The 19,074-nt window shown below is 45.9% G+C and overlaps 1 protein-coding gene across 2 annotated transcripts in view; it reads left to right on the top strand.

Moving 5' to 3' along the window:
• LOC139561757 (rho GTPase-activating protein 6-like) overlaps window positions 1–19,074 on the top strand; it is a 133,632-nt gene that overhangs the window by 70,938 nt on the left and 43,620 nt on the right. For both annotated transcript variants that reach the window (XM_071379035.1, XM_071379036.1), the window contains exons 2-3: window positions 1,158–1,314; window positions 18,041–18,112. In XM_071379035.1, coding sequence (XP_071235136.1) covers window positions 1,158–1,314; window positions 18,041–18,112 — 229 coding nt within the window. The remainder of the gene's footprint in view (window positions 1–1,157; window positions 1,315–18,040; window positions 18,113–19,074) is intronic.

The raw sequence follows: 19,074 nt of genomic DNA, 5'->3' as shown, positions 1-19,074 counted from the left end.
TATTTATTATTTGTAGAAAGTGAAAAGTGATCAATTTATTAAAGTGGCCAGTGATTGGGTCTCAATGTAGGCAGCAGCCTCTCTGAGTTAGTGATGGCTGTTTAGCAGTCTGATGGCCTTGAGATAGAAGCTGTTTTTCAGTCTCTTGGTCCCAGCTTTGATGCACCTGTACTGACCTCGCCTTCTGGATGGTAGCGGTGGGAACAGGCAGTGGCTCGGGTGGTTGATGTCCTTGATGATAGATATTTTTGGCCTTCCTGTGACATCGGGTGGTGTAGGTGTCCTGGAGGGCAGGTAGTTTGCCCCCAGTGATGCGTTGTGCAGACCTCACCACCCTCTGGAGAGCCTTACGGTTGTGGGTGGAGCAGTTGCCGTACCAGGCGGTGATACAGCCCGACAGGATGCTCTCGATTGTGCATCTGTAGAAGTTTGTCATGGTTTTGGGTGACAAGCCAAATTTCTTCAGCCTCCTGAGGTTGAAGAGGTGATGTTGCACCTTCTTCACAACGCTGTCTGTGTGGGTGGACCATTTCAGTTTGTCTGTGATGTGTACGCCGAGGAAGTTAAAACTTTCCACCTTCTCCACTGCTGTCCCTTCAATGTGGATGGGGTTACTCCCTCTGCTGTTTCCTGAAGTCCACGATCATCTCCTTTGATTTGTTGACGTTGAATGAGAGGTTGTTTTCCTGACACCACACTCCGAGTGCACTCACCTCCTCCCTGTAGGCCGTCTCGTCATTGTTGGTAATCAAGCCCATTACTGTTGTGTCATCTGCAAACTTGATGATTGAGTTGGAGGCGTGCATGGCCACGCAGTCATGGGTGAACAGGGAGTACAGGAGGGGGCTGAGCACGCACCCTTGTGGATGCGCGTTTAGTATTGATGCTCGTTTAGTATTGAGACGATCAATTTGCGTTTTTCTTTTTAGTTGTCTGACATTCTTTTTTTTATGATGACCTCATCATATGCAACTCATCTCTTTTTCTTTCTCCCCCTCCCCCTCCCCCCCATCCCTCCCTCTCTCTCTCTCTCTCTCTCTCTCTCTCTCTCTCTCTCTCAAAATATGTCTGTCTTGCATGAATAAAGGTTTTATATATATAATGTATATATATTTTACACATCTAACACTAGCTTTTTCTTTTCCCCTCTCCTCCAGGGTGACCATACGTGGGCGACCATGTTGGGCCAGAGTGTCCGTCTGCAGCCAGTACCCATCCAGAGCCTGTCTGAGCTGGAGAGAGCCCGGCTGCAGGATGTGGCCTGCTACCATCTGGAGAAGAGGGACCTGGACTTCAACATCAGCATCCCCAGAGGTACAGAACTGATACGTGGTAGAAAGAGGAAGAGAGGAGGAGGGGAGAGGAAGAGAAAGAGAGGAAGAGAGGAAGATAGGGGGAGAAAGAGAGGAAGAGAAAGAGAGGAGGGGAGAGGGAGAAAGAGGTTGGGAGATAGAAGAGTAGGAAAGGGATGGAGAGAGCTCGAGGATAGGGACCTGGACTTCAACAGCAGCATCCCCAGAGGTACAGAACTGATAGGTCTGTTACTCTATGGCCATGCCAGAAATGACAGACAGAGATATGTGTACGATGCTGGTCTATCTCCAGGTAATAAAGCTCTTCATTGTTAAATAGGGGTTTGAATCTGGAGGAGAAGGACCTCGTCTTCATCATCAGCATCCCCAGATGTACAGAGGAAGGGGTAGTAGGTCAAATATGGCCATGCTAAAAGAACAGAAATATGTTATGGCATATGAGATGGGAGTCCCCAGAGCTTTACAAGTGAGGAATATATACTACAGTATATGGCCATTCTATAAAGGGGAAGTAGACTCTATGGCCATTCTATAAAGGGGAAGTAGACTCTATAGCCATACTAGAGAGGGGAAGTAGACTATATGGCCATTCTATAAAGGGGAAGTAGACTCTATGGCCATTCTATAAAGGGGAAGTAGACTCTATGGCCATTCTATAACGGGGAAGTAGACTCTATAGCCATTCTATAAAGGGGAAGTAGACTCTATAGCCATTCTATAAAGGGGAAGTAGACTATGGCCATTCTATAAAGGGGAAGTAGACTCTATGGCCATTCTATAAAGGGGAAGTAGACTCTATGGCCATTCTATAACGGGGAAGTAGACTCTATAGCCATTCTATAAAGGGGAAGTAGACTCTATAGCCATTCTATAAAGGGGAAGTAGACTATGGCCATTCTATAAAGGGGAAGTAGACTCTATGGCCATTCTATAAAGGGGAAGTAGACTCTATGGCCATTCTATAAAGGACGGACTCAAACATATAGTCCTGGAATAACATGATTTAAATTTCTTAAACATTCATATTTCTTTATTAAATCTCTTTTCTATACATATCATTGAACAAGATAAAGAGGGATTGGTGATATGATACGGATGTGATATACAGTATGATATGATATCCAGATTATTAATTAGGGATTGTCGTCCCGTTAACGGGACAGTTGTAAATCATGCAGCGCCGTGTGTCACGATCACAGATTTTAGAGAAACAACAAATGTCGGTACATATTAGTGTCTTAAATTGGCTGAAAGCTTAAATCCTTGTTAATATAACTGCACTGTTCAATTTACAGTAGCTATTGCTGCGAAAAATGCCATGCTATTGTTTGAGGAGAGCTCCTAACAACAAAATGCTTTTTTCACCGCGATAGGTTTGATAAATTCACCTCTGAAGTTGAAATGTGTACTTACATTCTGAAATCTTGCTCTGATTTATCATCCAAAGGGTCCCAGAGATAACATGAAGTGTAATTTTGTTAGATAAAATCCTTCTTCATATCCCAAAAAGGTCCATATAGCAGAAGCACAATCGATTTTGTATTTCCACTCGTTCAATTTGCAAAGAAAGGAATCTGTGAAAATCTAACCCTAAACGTTGTTTCAACCAGTCAAATCACGTTCGTATTTATTCCTCAGAGATCCTACAACATAACCAGACTTCACTATATCATTAGGATTGTAGTATATCCTATAGGACACCAAATTTGGTCAGAGATTGACGCCTTCATGGCACGCCAATGACGCGGGGCGGTCTTCACATGATCGACTGTAACTTTGTCAAATAAGCACCAATCGTGGTCAAACAAAGCTAGCTAGATAGCCAATGAGTTGGGCTTTACGGGAGTTTCCGGAATCCCCGTATCTGTCGCAAAATGTAGCTGCTAACCTTGTGCGACAGCAAGCCTTTTCCTTTTGGACAAAAATTATAAGAATATGGAGAGTTATGAAGTTATGAAAACTGGGTGTTTGCAAATGTTGAACTTATAATATAGATACTAATACTGGAAAAGCTAAATCAAAATCCAAGTATACAAATGTGACGATATTCTTGCAGAAAAATGTAATGTGAATGTAAATGTCTCCTTCACGATTTGCCCAAACGTACCTGGGTGACTTCACACTAAATGTCATGTAGTTTGCTCATACTTCAAGTTATCCGTCTGAAACTTTGCACATACCATCTTGTGGACACCATCGGAATTACAACCAGAGTGATGGCTAAATGTGGGACCTTTCTGTTGCATTTTAAAGATCTAAAAAAATTCTAAAATAAACTGTTGTTTTTTTCTTTGTATTTTCTTCTACCAGATCTATTGTGTTATATTCTTCTACTTTTAATTCACATTTCCACAACTTCAAAGTCAAATCTAAACTGGTCAAATCTAATCTGGTCAAATCAAATCTAATCTAGTCAAATCTAATCTAGTCAAATCTAATCTAGTCAAATCTAATCTGGTCAAATCTAATCTTGTCTAATCTAATCTAGTCAAATCTAAACTGGTCAAATCTAATCTTGTCAAATCTAATCTAGTCAAATCTAATCTCGTCAAATCTAATCTAGTCAAATCTAATCTAGTTAAATCTAATCAAAAGTAGGAATAGGAAGAAGAGTAGGAGTAACAAGAGTAGAAGGGGTGGTCGGGTGTCACATTCCTCTCTCTTGTCACCAGGGTTACATAAGAGGCATTACCCTGAACAGTCTGACAGTCTGGCATTACCCAGAATGTTAACCTCTTGACCTTTAGCCCCTGACCTCTCTCTAATCAGTCAACTGTCTGGACACTGTCGTGGGCACGTTTATCGGTCAAAGCAGCAGAATAACATTCCAAAGTTATGCAATGTCTCTTTCATTGATTTATTGTGTGAGGTTTTTTTTTAACCTGAAGTAAAAGAGGAGAAAGGACTCCTGTATATTTACAACTAAAAAAAATGTATTGGAAAGTGTAGCTTTTTGGTCACAATCGTTAGGAATGGAGATTAGAATATAATAACTTTATTTTATCTAGGGGGAACTTCAGTTTGTTCACTTTGGGTTAGTGGCTGGTTGGTTTCATAACACATTCAAGTTCTTTGTCAACACAATTTTTTACCCAGCACATCCATGTTTTACCCATTTGTTCCCATGGATACATTGTGAATCATTTGGGATTCAGCCTTGAGAAGCTCCTAGTAGATGAATTGTATATGTTTGCCATATGTTGGACCGGAAATCTGCATTGTGAGAATTATATGCAGTACAGATGTAGGATCTTAATTTGATCACTCTTTTGATGCTGATAACTTTTTTTGTGCGTTTTTAGGTTTCAAATGGCTTCTTAAGTTTGTAATTTCCACTTTAAGATGTCAGATGTGATTTGCCCTAACAAAAAAATGTATCAACCCCTACATTAATTTTAATATACATACTAATTGAAATATCCTGTTGCTGAGGGATTAATTTTATGCTGTAGCAAACTAGCTCAAATTAAGAGCCTACATCTGTATGTTTTAAGTAATATCATGTGTCGTTAGTCCACATCACTTATAGGAAGAGTTTTTTTGACCGCTTTCCCCTCTTTTTCCCCCGCTTTCCCCTCTCTCCCTCTTTCATCCCTCTCTCTCCCTCTTTCATCCCTCTCTCTCCCTCTTTCATCCCTCTCTCTCCCTCTTTCATCCCTCTCTCTCCCTCTATCATCCCTCTCTCTCCCTCTATCATCCCTCTCTCTCCATCTTTCATCCCTCTCTCTCCCTCTTTCATCCCTCTCTCTCCCTCTATCATCCCTCTCTCTCCATCTTTCATCCCTTTCTCTCCCTCTTTCATCCCCCTCTCTCCCTCTTTCATCCCTCTCTCTCCATCTTTCATCCCTCTCTCTCCATCTTTCATCCCTCTCTCTCCCTCTTTCATCCCTCTCTCTCCCTCTATCATCCCTCTCTCTCCATCTTTCATCCCTCTCTCTCCCTCTTTCATCCCCCTCTCTCCCTCTTTCATCCCTCTCTCTCCATCTTTCATCCCTCTCTCCCTCTCTCTCCCTCTTTCATCCATCTCTCCATCTTTCATCCCTCTCTCTCCATCTTTCATCCCTCTCTCTCCCTCTTTCATCCCTCTCTCCTCCCTCTTTCATCCCTCTCTCCATCTTTCATCCCTCTCTCTCCATCTTTCATCCCTCTCTCTCCCTCTTTCATCCCTCTCTCTCCCTCTTTCATCCCTCTTTCATCCCTCTCTCTCCCTCTTTCATCCCTCTCTCCATCTTTCATCCCTCTCTCCATCTTTCATCCCTCTCTCTCCCTCTTTCATCCCTCTCTCTCCCTCTTTCATCCCTCTCTCCATCTTTCATCCCTCTCTCTCCATCTTTCATCCCTCTCTCTCCATCTTTCATCCCTCTCTCTCCCTCTTTCATCCCTCTCTCTCCCTCTTTCATCCCTCTTTCATCCCTCTCTCTCCCTCTTTCATCCCTCTCTCCATCTTTCATCCCTCTCTCCATCTTTCATCCCTCTCTCTCCCTCTTTCATCCCTCTCTCTCCCTCTTTCATCCCTCTCTCCATCTTTCATCCCTCTCTCTCCATCTTTCATCCCTCTCTCTCCCTCTTTCATCCCTCTCTCTCCCTCTTTCATCCCTCTCTCTCCCTCTTTCATCCCTCTCTCTCCCTCTTTCATCCCTCTCTCTCCCTCTATCATCCCTCTCTCTCCCTCTATCATCCCTCTCTCTCCATCTTTCATCCCTCTCTCTCCCTCTTTCATCCCTCTCTCTCCCTCTATCATCCCTCTCTCTCCATCTTTCATCCCTTTCTCTCCCTCTTTCATCCCCCTCTCTCCCTCTTTCATCCCTCTCTCTCCATCTTTCATCCCTCTCTCTCCATCTTTCATCCCTCTCTCTCCCTCTTTCATCCCTCTCTCTCCCTCTATCATCCCTCTCTCTCCATCTTTCATCCCTCTCTCTCCCTCTTTCATCCCCCTCTCTCCCTCTTTCATCCCTCTCTCTCCATCTTTCATCCCTCTCTCCCTCTCTCTCCCTCTTTCATCCATCTCTCCATCTTTCATCCCTCTCTCTCCATCTTTCATCCCTCTCTCTCCCTCTTTCATCCCTCTCTCTCCCTCTTTCATCCCTCTCTCCATCTTTCATCCCTCTCTCTCCATCTTTCATCCCTCTCTCTCCCTCTTTCATCCCTCTCTCTCCCTCTTTCATCCCTCTTTCATCCCTCTCTCTCCCTCTTTCATCCCTCTCTCCATCTTTCATCCCTCTCTCCATCTTTCATCCCTCTCTCTCCCTCTTTCATCCCTCTCTCTCCCTCTTTCATCCCTCTCTCCATCTTTCATCCCTCTCTCTCCATCTTTCATCCCTCTCTCTCCCTCTTTCATCCCTCTCTCTCCCTCTTTCATCCCTCTCTCTCCCTCTTTCATCCCTCTCTCTCCCTCTTTCATCCCTCTTTCATCCCTCTCTCCCTCTTTCATCGCTCTCTCTCCCTTTTTCATCCCTCTTTCATCCCTCTCTCTCCCTCTTTCATCCCCCTCTCTACCCCTTTCATCCCTCTCTCTCCCTCTCTCTACCCCTTTCATCCCTCTCTCTCCCTCTCTCTTCCTCTTTCGTCCCTCTCTCTCCCTCTCTCTACCCCTTTCATCCCTCTTTCATCCCTCTCTACCCCTTTCATCCCTCTTTCATCCCTCTCTACCCCTTTCATCCCTCTTTCATCCCTCTCTATCCCTCTTTCATCCCTCTCTCTCCCTCTTTCATCCCTCTCTCTCCATCTTTCATCCCTCTCTCCCTCTCTCTCCCTCTTTCATCCATCTCTCCATCTTTCATCCCTCTCTCTCCATCTTTCATCCCTCTCTCTCCCTCTTTCATCCCTCTCTCTCCCTCTTTCATCCCTCTCTCCATCTTTCATCCCTCTCTCTCCATATTTCATCCCTCTCTCTCCCTCTTTCATCCCTCTCTCTCCCTCTTTCATCCCTCTTTCATCCCTCTCTCTCCCTCTTTCATCCCTCTCTCCATCTTTCATCCCTCTCTCCATCTTTCATCCCTCTCTCTCCCTCTTTCAGCCCTCTCTCTCCCTCTTTCATCCCTCTCTCCATCTTTCATCCCTCTCTCTCCATCTTTCATCCCTCTCTCTCCCTCTTTCATCCCTCTCTCTCCCTCTTTCATCCCTCTCTCTCCCTCTTTCATCCCTCTCTCTCCCTCTTTCATCCCTCTTTCATCCCTCTCTACACCTTTCATCCCTCTCTCTCCCTCTTCATCTCTCTTTCATCCCTCTCTCCCTCTTTCATCGCTCTCTCTCCCTTTTTCATCCCTAATTTCATCCCTCTTTCATCCCTCTCTCTCCCTCTTTCATCCCCCTCTCTACCCCTTTCATCCCTCTCTCTCCCTCTCTCTACCCCTTTCATCCCTCTCTCTCCCTCTCTCTTCCTCTTTCGTCCCTCTCTCTCCCTCTCTCTACCCCTTTCATCCCTCTTTCATCCCTCTCTACCCCTTTCATCCCTCTTTCATCCCTCTCTACCCCTTTCATCCCTCTTTCATCCCTCTCTATCCCTCTTTCATCCCTCTCTCTCCCTCTTTCATCCCTCTCTCTCCCTCTTTCATCCCTCTTTCATCCCTCTCTACACCTTTCATCCCTCTCTCTCCCTCTTCATCTCTCTTTCATCCCTCTCTCCCTCTTTCATCGCTCTCTCTCCCTTTTTCATCCCTAATTTCATCCCTCTTTCATCCCTCTCTCTCCCTCTTTCATCCCCCTCTCTACCCCTTTCATCCCTCTCTCTCCCTCTCTCTACCCCTTTCATCCCTCTCTCTCCCTCTCTCTTCCTCTTTCGTCCCTCTCTCTCCCTCTCTCTACCCCTTTCATCCCTCTTTCATCCCTCTCTACCCCTTTCATCCCTCTTTCATCCCTCTCTACCCCTTTCATCCCTCTTTCATCCCTCTCTATCCCTTTCATCCCTCTCTCATCCCTCTTCTACCTCTTCTTCTACCACTTTTACGCTCTTTTTATTCCTCCCTCTCTCCCTCTTGTCTCCATCTTCTCCCTCTTTCATCCTTTTCGTCCCTCCTTTTTCTCTCTTTTCCCAAACTCTGGGATCAAAGGGATATGGCCCCTCTCTCTTTCTCCCTCTATTCTCCCTCTTTTCTTCTCCCACTTTCATCCTTTTCGTCCCTCCTTTTTCTCTCTTTTCCCAAACTCTGGGATCAAAGGGATATGGCCCCTCTCTCTGGGGTGACGTTTCCCATGGGTACAGATCTAGGAGCAGCTTCCCATCTCCCAATCCTGACCGTAACCATTAGTGGAGGAAATATTAAACTGAATCAGGATCAGCGTCTAGGTGCAACTTCACGCTCCTCCTGGGCCCCTCAGTAACACATAGTTTCTGTCACACAGCTGCTATACAAACACAGGAGGCTTCTGAGAGGAGAACGGCTCATAATAAGAACCGGAACGGAGTAAATGGATTGTGTACAATTGAGCAACCTCTTGTGTACAACCAGCATTGAAAAGTACTACAGTAACAGCATGTGCCCAGTCACGGACAGATTTTCACCTAATTTGTTCCAATAAATGCTAATTCCATGGTAATATAAACTCATTCCTTACTGAATCCTGGAATAGAAAACTAACAAAGTCACTGGACAACGCTGTAGTATCAAGACTCATTATAGAAAACGTTTTCACTGACTTAGTTCCAGCAAATTCAAATGAAATGGTAACTTTATGGTACTCTAACTCATATTCAGTTAAACTGCACAATCTGTCAATAGATTGTTGCAATAAATTATAATTTGATGGTAATATAACTCATTCCCTATAGAATCTATAAACAGATCAGTCAATGTCTCTATTAGACAGCTCTATAGCAGCATGACTATGCTATATAAATAAATAAAAACATAAAAATAAAAACATGCCTCCCTCAATTAGTCACAATTAGTTCTGTCATTTTTATTTAATTGTATTTAATTTAAACTGGGACAGTCTCATAACTGTCACAGGGAGGAAGTCCGTGCTCATAACGGTCACAGGGAGGAAGTCTGTGATTATAACGGTCACCGGGAGGAAGTCCGTGCTCATAACGGTCACCGGGAGGAAGTCCGTGCTCATAACGGTCACAGGGAGGAAGTCTGTGATTATAACGGTCACCGGGAGGAAGTCCGTGCTCATAACGGTCACCGGGAGGAAGTCCGTGCTTATAACGGTCACCGGGAGGACGTCCGTGCTCATAACGGTCACCGGGAGGAAGTCCGTGCTCATAACGGTCACCGGGAGGACGTCCGTGCTCATAACGGTCACCGGGAGGAAGTCCGTGCTCATAACGGTCACCGGGAGGAAGTCCGTGCTCATAACGGTCACCGGGAGGAAGTCCGTGCTCATAACGGTCACCGGGAGGAAGTCCGTGCTCATAACGGTCACCGGGAGGAAGTCCGTGCTCATAACGGTCACCGGGAGAAAGTCCGTGATCATAACGGTCACAGAGAGGAAGTCCGTGCTCACAACGGTCACAGGGAGGAAGTCCGTGCTCACAGCGATCACAGTCAGCCTCCACTAGCTAGCCAGACACCTCCCCTGTCAGCCTCCACTAGCTAGCCAGACACCTCCCCTGTCAGCTTCCACTAGTTAGCCAGACACCTCCCCTGTCAGCTTTTACTAGTTAGCCAGACACCTCCCCTGTTAGTCTCCACTAGCTAGCCAGACACCTCCCCTGTCAGCTTCCACTAGCTAGCCATACTCCTCCCCTGTCAGCCTCCACTAGCTAGCCATACTCCTCCCCTGTCAGCCTCCACTAGCTAGCCAGACACCTCCCCTGTCAGCTTCCACTAGCTAGCCATACTCCTCCCCTGTCAGCCTCCACTAGCTAGCCAGACACCTCCCCTGTCAGCTTCCACTAGTTAGCCAGACACCTCCCCTGTCAGCTTCCACTAGTTAGCCAGACACCTCCCCTGTCAGCCTCCACTAGCTAGCCAGACATCTCCCCTGGTTTATCAGGGTAACTACTCTGTCAATGATGGATCATGTTTGTATATTATGGGAGCGAGCTGAGAATGCACACACACATATAGACACACACATATATACACACACACACACACACACACACACACACACACACACACACACACACACACACACACACACACATACACACATATACACACACATATACACACAGACATATACACACAGACATATACACACACACACACACACACACACACACACACACACACACACACATAAAAACACACACACACACACATAAAAACACACACATACACACATATACACAGACATATAAACACACATACACATAAACAACACACATACACATATACACACACACATATACACACACATACACATATACACACACACATATACACACACATACACATATACACACACACATATACACACACATACACATATACACACAGACATATACACACACATACACATATACACACATACACATATACACATAGACATATACACACACATGCAGGTACTCAAGCACTCACACACTGAAGACTCATATGATGGGAGCAAGCTGCTGGTGGGATGGACGGAGGTCCTGTTCTGACCCCGCTGTTAAAGTCCATACCAGAAGCCCAGTGTGTTGTTGGTTTCCTGGCAATTCCTTGGCAATACATGATGGATTCTTTCTGAAATCCCTGTTCTTAGCAGTCAGATTTGTGCTTATTTGGTGAGTTTTTTATTTTCTCATCACAGTAAAACCCCACAGGGTCTGTCTTTTCTTACTTGCCTTCTTTCTCTTGCTCTTTCTGTCGTTCTTTTTCTCTCTCAGCCTTTCTCTCTTATTCTATAAATACACTGGATTTTCCTCTCTCTCTCTCTCTTTCTCTATTTCTTTAACCACATCTCTCTCTCTCTCTCTTTTCTTTAAAGATTAATTATATAGAAATCACTCCACCATTTCCTGGTTGTTAAATTTCTAATAGTTCGCCTAATTTCAATTTATATGACAAAACAAGCAGTCATTGAGTAGAGAATCATTGTATCATCTAAACTGCTGTGAAATATATTTTCCTTAAACAATAATATTGTATTTTCAGCTGTTTGAAGCTGGTGTACAAAACCCAAAGTAAAAGACACAAAAAATGAAACTTAAGAACAGGGAAACATAGAAATAGTAGACATAGAACAGATCTCCCACTTCTTAGACTTTAGCTTTCAGCGAGAATTGCAGAGTTATAACTCACATAACTCGAGTCGCCCAAAAATGTACATATTGTGGCTTTAAGTAGCTTTAACCACTGCTACTGCTTACAGAAAGTATTCATACCCCTTGACTTATTCCACATTTTGTTGTGTTACAGCCTAAATTCAAAATGGATGAAATCTTTTTTTCTCTCTCTTGCCAATCTACACACAATCTATCCCCATAATGACAAAGTGAAAACATGTTTTTGGAAATGTTTTGCAAATTGATTGAAAAATGAAATAAAGAAATATCTAATTTACATAAGTATTCACAACCCTGAGTCAGTACATGTTAGCATCGCCTTTGACAGCTATTACAGCTGTGAGTCTTTCTGGGTAAATCCCTAAGAGCTTTGCACACCTGGATTGTACAATATTTGAAATGGATCACTGAAAAGCCAACTGACATTTACTCCTGAGGTGCTGACTTGCTTCACCCTCGACAACCACTGTGATTATTATTATTTGACCATGCTGGTCATTTATGAACATTTGAACATCATGGCCATGTTCTGTTATAATCTCCACCTGGCACAGCCAGAAGAGGACTGGCCACCCCTCATAGCCTGGTTCCTCTCTAGGTTTCTTCCTAGGTTTTGGCCTTTCTAGGGAGTTTTTCCTAGCCACCGTGCTTCTACACATGCATTGCTTGCTGTTTGGGGTTTTAGGCTGGGTTTCTGTACAGCACTTTGAGATATCAGCTGATGTACGAAGGGCTTTATAAATAAATTTGATTTGATTTGATCACTGGCCACTGTAATAATGTACCGTATCTGGTATTACTCATCTCATATGTATAAACGGCACTCCACACTATTCTACGTTATCTTAGTCACTTTTAAATGTTGTTTACATATTGCATCACCCATTTCATATGTATATACTGTATTGTGTTCTATACTACACCACTGACTGTTAAACAGCCATCTCCCTTACATCAGAGGCCGCTGCCTATAGACATAGATTAGGAATCACTGGCCACTTTAAGGAAATGAAACACGAGCCACTTTAATAATGTCTCCGTATCTTGCATTACTTATCTCACATGTGTAAACTGTACTCTATACTATTCTACGGTATCTTAGTCACTTTAATTGTGTGTAAATATTGCATCACCCATCTCATATGTATATACTGTATTCTATACTATGCCACTGTATCTTAGTCCAAAGCTGCTCTGACAAAAATGTATATATTCTTAATCCATTCCTTACTTAGATTTATGTGTATTTTGGGTATATGTTGTGAAACTGTTAGATATTACTGCGCTGTCGGAGCTAGAAGCACAAGCATTTCGCTACACCCGCAATGGCTAGCTAGGGGAGGCTGACATGGGAGGTGTCTGGCTAGCTAGGGGAGGCTGACATGGGAGGTGTCTGGCTAGCTAGGGGAGGCTGACAGGGGAGGTGTCTGGCTAGCTAGTGGAGGCTGACAAGGGAGGTGTCTGGCTAGCTAGGGGAGGCTGACAAGGGAGGTGTCTGGCTAGCTAGTGGAGGCTGACAAGGGAGGTGTCTGGCTAGCTAGTGGAGGCTGACAAGGGAGGTGTCTGGCTAGCTAGTGGAGGCTGACAAGGGAGGTGTCTGGCTAGCTAGGGGAGGCTGACAAGGGAGGTGTCTGGCTAGCTAGTGGAGGCTGACAAGGGAGGTGTCTGGCTAGCTAGGGGAGGCTGACAAGGGAGGTGTCTGGCTAGCTAGGGGAGGCTGACAGGGGAGGTGTCTGGCTAGCTAGTGGAGGCTGACAAGGGAGGTGTCTGGCTAGCTAGTGGAGGCTGACAAGGGAGGTGTCTGGCTAGCTAGTGGAGGCTGACAAGGGAGGTGTCTGGCTAGCTAGTGGAGGCTGACAAGGGAGGTGTCTGGCTAGCTAGTGGAGGCTGACAAGGGAGGTGTCTGGCTAGCTAGTGGAGGCTGACAAGGGAGGTGTCTGGCTAGCTAGTGGAGGCTGACAAGGGAGGTGTCTGGCTAGCTAGTGGAGGCTGACAGGGGAGGTGTCTGACTAGCTAGTGGAGGCTGACAGGGGAGGTGTCTGACTAGCTAGTGGAGGCTGACAGGGGAGGTGTCTGACTAGCTAGTGGAGGCTGACAGGGGAGGTGTCTGGCTAACCCTAACCCTACCCTAACCCTAACCCTAACCCTAAACCTAACTCTTAACCCTAAACCTAACCCTAAACCTAACTCCTAACCCTAACCCTACCTCCTAACCCTAAACTTAACTCCTAACCCTAACCCTAAATCTAACTCCTAACCCTAACCCTAAACTTAACTCTTAACCCTAAACCTAACTCCTAACCCTAACCCTAACCCTAACTCCTAACCCTAAACTTAACTCCTAACCCTAAACCTAAATCCTAACCCTAAATCCTAACCCTAAACCTAACTCCTAACCCTAACTCCTAACCCTAACTCCTAACCCTAAACCTAAACCTATTTCCTAACCCTAACGCTAACTCCTAACCCTAACCCTAAACCTAACTCCTAACCCTAACTCCTAACCCTAACTCCTAACCCTAACTCCTAACCCTAAACCTAACTCCTAACCCTAACTCCTAACCCTAAACCTAACTCCTAACCCTAACCCTAACCCTAAACCTAAACTTAACTCCTAACCCTAAACCTAATTCCCAATGTTCCCCCACACTCTCCAGAACAGACTGACTTGCAATATGAAGACAGAACAGTCACAAAATGCCCATGCAACCCAAGGTTTGATACCAGCACAAACAGAAACCCTAACCCTAATTCTAACCCTAAACCTAACCCTTAACCCCAAATTAGCCTTTTTCCCCACAAGGCTTCTGGTCCGCACAAGGAGAGTAAAACCAAAAACACACACACACACACACACACACACACACACACACACACACACACACACACACACACACACACACACACACACACACACACACACACACACACACAGAGTGTTGAAAGTGCCCAACGATTAGCCCTCGCTCTGGCATGTGGAGAGTGCAAGAGTCGCCGCCGTGGAATTACACTTTAATTTCCTGTAGTCATGTGAATTTGACCCGTCCTAAACCCCTGACACTCACTCACACACACACACACACACACACACACACAGAGTGTTGAAAGTGCCCAACGATTAGCCCTCGCTCTGGCATGTGGAGAGTGCAAGAGTCGCCGCCGTGGAATTACACTTTAATTTCCTGTAGTCATGTGAATTTGACCCGTCCTAAACCCCTGACACTCACTCACACACACACACACACACACACACACACACACACACACACACACACACACACACACACACACACACACACACACACACACACACACACACACACACACACACACACACACACACACACACACACACACACACACACACACCTCTCCACATGGGGATTTGACTGCTCGGATCACTTCAATTTCAGATTCTTTCACACTCTAATCCCGTCAGCCCTTTTTCCCAACAATAGGATGAAGTTGTCCCTAGATACTGATTCAGGGTCAGTTTTGTGGTTTTCCCATTAGTGGTGAGGGTTGTGATTCTGGGGGGGGGGGGGTAAGCTGATCCTAGATCTGTGCCCAAGCCCTGTCATGTTGAGAGAAACAAATAAAAATAAATTCAGGTCTTGGAAGTTCAAGGATTCTGCAACCAAACAGCAGGGTTGTGCCTCCCCTCTCTCACACACACACACACACACACACACACACACACACACACACACACACACACACACACACACACACACACACACACACACACACACACACACACACACACACACACACACACACACACACACACACACACACACACACACACACACACACACACACACACATAAACCCCAAAACTATGCTGTCTTCCGGATAAAGCTGGTCAGTGAGAGGATGTTTAGGTTGTAAAATGAATTCCTTCATCTGTGTTTTGTTGCCTGGAGGCTAAACAGCCAGTACAGGAGACTGTGGCCTGTACAAACACAGACAGTACAGGAGGCTGGGGCCTGTACAAACACAGCCAGTACAGGAGACTGTGGCCTGTACACACACAGCCAGTACAGGAGACTGTGGCCTGTACAAACACAGCCAGTACAGGAGACTGTGGCCTGTACAAACACAGCCAGTACAGGAGGCTGGGGCCTGTACACACACAGACAGTACAGGAGACTGTGGCCTGTACACACACAGCCAGTACAGGAGACTGTGGCCTGTACAAACACAGCCAGTACAGGAGACTGTGGCCTGTACAAACACAGCCAGTACATGAGACTGTGGCCTGTACAAACACAGACAGTACATGAGACTGTGGCCTGTACTAACACAGCCAGTACAGGAGGCTGGGGCCTGTACAAACACAGCCAGTACATGAGACTGTGGCCTGTACAAACACAGCCAGTACAGGAGACTGTGGCCTGTACAAACACAGACTGTACAGGCCCCAGCCTCCTGTACTAACACAGCCAGTACAGGAGGCTGGGGCCTGTACAAACACAGACAGTACAGGAGACTGTGGCCTGTACAAACACAGCCAGTACAGGAGACTGTGGCCTGTACAAACACAGCCAGTACAGGAGGCTGGGGCCTGTACAAACACAGACAGTACAGGAGACTGTGGCCTGTACACACACAGCCAGTACAGGAGACTGTGGCCTGTACAAACACAGCCAGTACAGGAGACTGTGGCCTGTACAAACACAGACAGTACAGGAGACTGTGGCCTGTACAAACACAGCCAGTACAGGAGACTGTGGACTGTACAAACACAGACAGTACAGGAGACTGTGGCCTGTACAAACACAGACAGTACAGGAGACTGTGGCCTGTACAAACACAGCCAGTACAGGAGGCTGGGGCCAGTACAAACACAGCCAGTACAGGAGGCTGTGGCCTGTACAAACACAGCCAGTACAGGAGGCTGGGGCCTGTACAAACACAGCCAGTACAGGAGGCTGGGGCCTGTACAAACACAGCCAGTACAGGAGGCTGTGGCTTGTACAAACACAGCCAGTACAGGAGGCTGGGGCCTGTACAAACACAGCCAGTACAGGAGGCTGTGACCTGTACAAACACAGCCAGTACAGGAGACTGTGGCCTGTACAAACACAGACTGTACAGGCCCCAGCCTCCTGTACTAACACAGCCAGTACAGGAGGCTGGGGCCTGTACAAACACAGACAGTACAGGAGACTGTACCTGTACAAACACAGCCAGTACAGGAGACTGTGGCCTGTACAAACACAGCCAGTACAGGAGGCTGGGGCCTGTACAAACACAGACAGTACAGGAGATTGTGGCCTGTACACACACAGCCAGTACAGGAGACTGTGGCCTGTACAAACACAGCCAGTACAGGAGACTGTGGCCTGTACAAACACAGCCAGTACAGGAGACTGTGGCCTGTACAAACACAGACAGTACAGGAGACTGTGGCCTGTACAAACACAGACAGTACAGGAGACTGTGGCCTGTACAAACACAGCCAGTACAGGAGGCTGGGGCCAGTACAAACACAGCCAGTACAGGAGGCTGGGGCCTGTACAAACACAGCCAGTACAGGAGGCTGTGGCCTGTACAAACACAACCAGTACAGGAGACTGGGGCCTGTACAAACACAGCCAGTACATGAGGCTGTGACCTGTACAAACACAGCCAGTACAGGAGACTGTGGCCTGTACAAACACAGCCAGTACAGGAGGCTGGGGCCAGTACAAACACAACCAGTACAGGAGACTGTGGCCTGTACAAACACAGCCAGTACAGGAGGCTGTGGCCTGTACAAACACAGCCAGTACAGGAGGCTGGGGCCTGTACAAACACAGCCAGTACATGAGGCTGTGACCTGTACAAACACAGCCAGTACAGGAGGCTGTGGCCTGTACAAACACAGTGGCCTGTACAAACACAGCCAGTACATGAGGCTGTGGCCTGTACAAACACAGAGGCCTGTACAAACACAGCCAGTATGTTGTAAAAGGTATATTCTTAGTAAGGTCTGATTTGTGGAAGAGACGTGCGTTCTCAGGGACGGGACAAATCTAATGAAGGAAATTTAACTTGGCGCAGTGGGTGGTGTGTGTGTCTGTGTGTGTGTGTGTGAGTGTGTGGTTGTGTGTATGTGTGTGTGTGTGTGTGTGTTTTGTTTTCTCTTGTTTGGTCTCCACTCGGGTGGGTTTTTCTTGCTAATATCTAATATCTAATATCTTGCTGGTTTCCATCTGTGTTTGTTTAGAGTCGTTTATGGTTCCTTCTTTACACAGAATGGTTAATGGTGGGAGCGGTTGGAGTACACGCAACATTAACAAGGAAACATCCCAAATGGTACCTTATTCCCTACGTAGTGCACTACTTTTTACCAGCACCCATGGGCATAGTGCACTATGTAGGGGATAGCATACCATTTGGGGCGTAAGTTCAAACTAACTACAAATACGACCCAGATCATAAAGATCTCTGCTAAAAACATCAACAAGCGAGCAGTACATTGTCATTCACCCTTACAATCACACACCCTCTTTTCTTACATTAAAATAATAAATACAATTTTAAAAATTAAATTAACATCTGTTTTGTTCCCTTTTTATAGAAATCCGCAAGAGGAGGAAATCACTCAGACGGAGGTTTGACTCCTCCAAAGAGAAGAAAGAGAAAGAACGAGGTAAAGTACACACACACACACACACACACACACACACACACACACACACACACACACACACACACACACACACACACACACACACACACACACACACACACACACACACACACACACACACACACACACACACACACACTCCCAGCATCACCCAGAAGACTTCCGGCGCCGACCGAGATGGCCACCTCGCTTCGCGTTCCTTGGAAAATATGCAGTATTTTGTTTTTTTATGTGTTATTCCTTACATTGGTACCCCAGTGTAACGGCCGTCCCTCGGTGAGTGAGTAGACCAAGGCGCAGCGGGTGATGAATACATAATGTTTTATTGACAAGACGGAAAAACACGAAACGAAATACACTTGAATGATTAACAAAATAACAAAACGAACTAGACAGACCTAAACTATGAACTTACATGAAACGAGGAACACATAAACAGGAACGACCGAACGAACGAGACGAGACAGTACCGTGTGGTGCAAAATACACAGACACAGCGACAATCACCCACAAACAAACAGTGAGAACAACCTACCTTAATATGACTCTCAATTAGAGGAAAACGCAAAACACCTGCCTCTAATTAAGAGCCATACCAGGCAACCCAAAACCAACATAGAAACAGCAAACATAGACTGCCCACCCAAAACTCACGCCCTGACCATCACACACATACAAAACAACAGAAAACAGGTCAGGAACGTGACACCCAGGTAATCTTAGGTTTCATTACATACAGTCGGGAGGTACTACTGAATATAAGATTAACGTCAACTCACCATCGTTCCATCCAGGAATATGACTTTCCCGAAACGGATCCAGTGTTTTGCCTTCCACCCAATACAATGGATCTGATCCCAGCCGGCGACCCTATGCGACGCCGTAAAAGGGGCAAACGTAGCGGTCTCCTGGTCAGGCTTCGGAGACGGGCACATCGCGCTCCACTCCCTAGCATACTACTC

Source organism: Salvelinus alpinus, chromosome 31 (assembly GCF_045679555.1).
Source record: "Salvelinus alpinus chromosome 31, SLU_Salpinus.1, whole genome shotgun sequence".
Classification (NCBI taxonomy): domain Eukaryota; kingdom Metazoa; phylum Chordata; class Actinopteri; order Salmoniformes; family Salmonidae; genus Salvelinus; species Salvelinus alpinus.
Note: the sequence above shows the minus strand (reverse complement) of the source record. Positions and strands in the feature narration are given on the sequence as shown.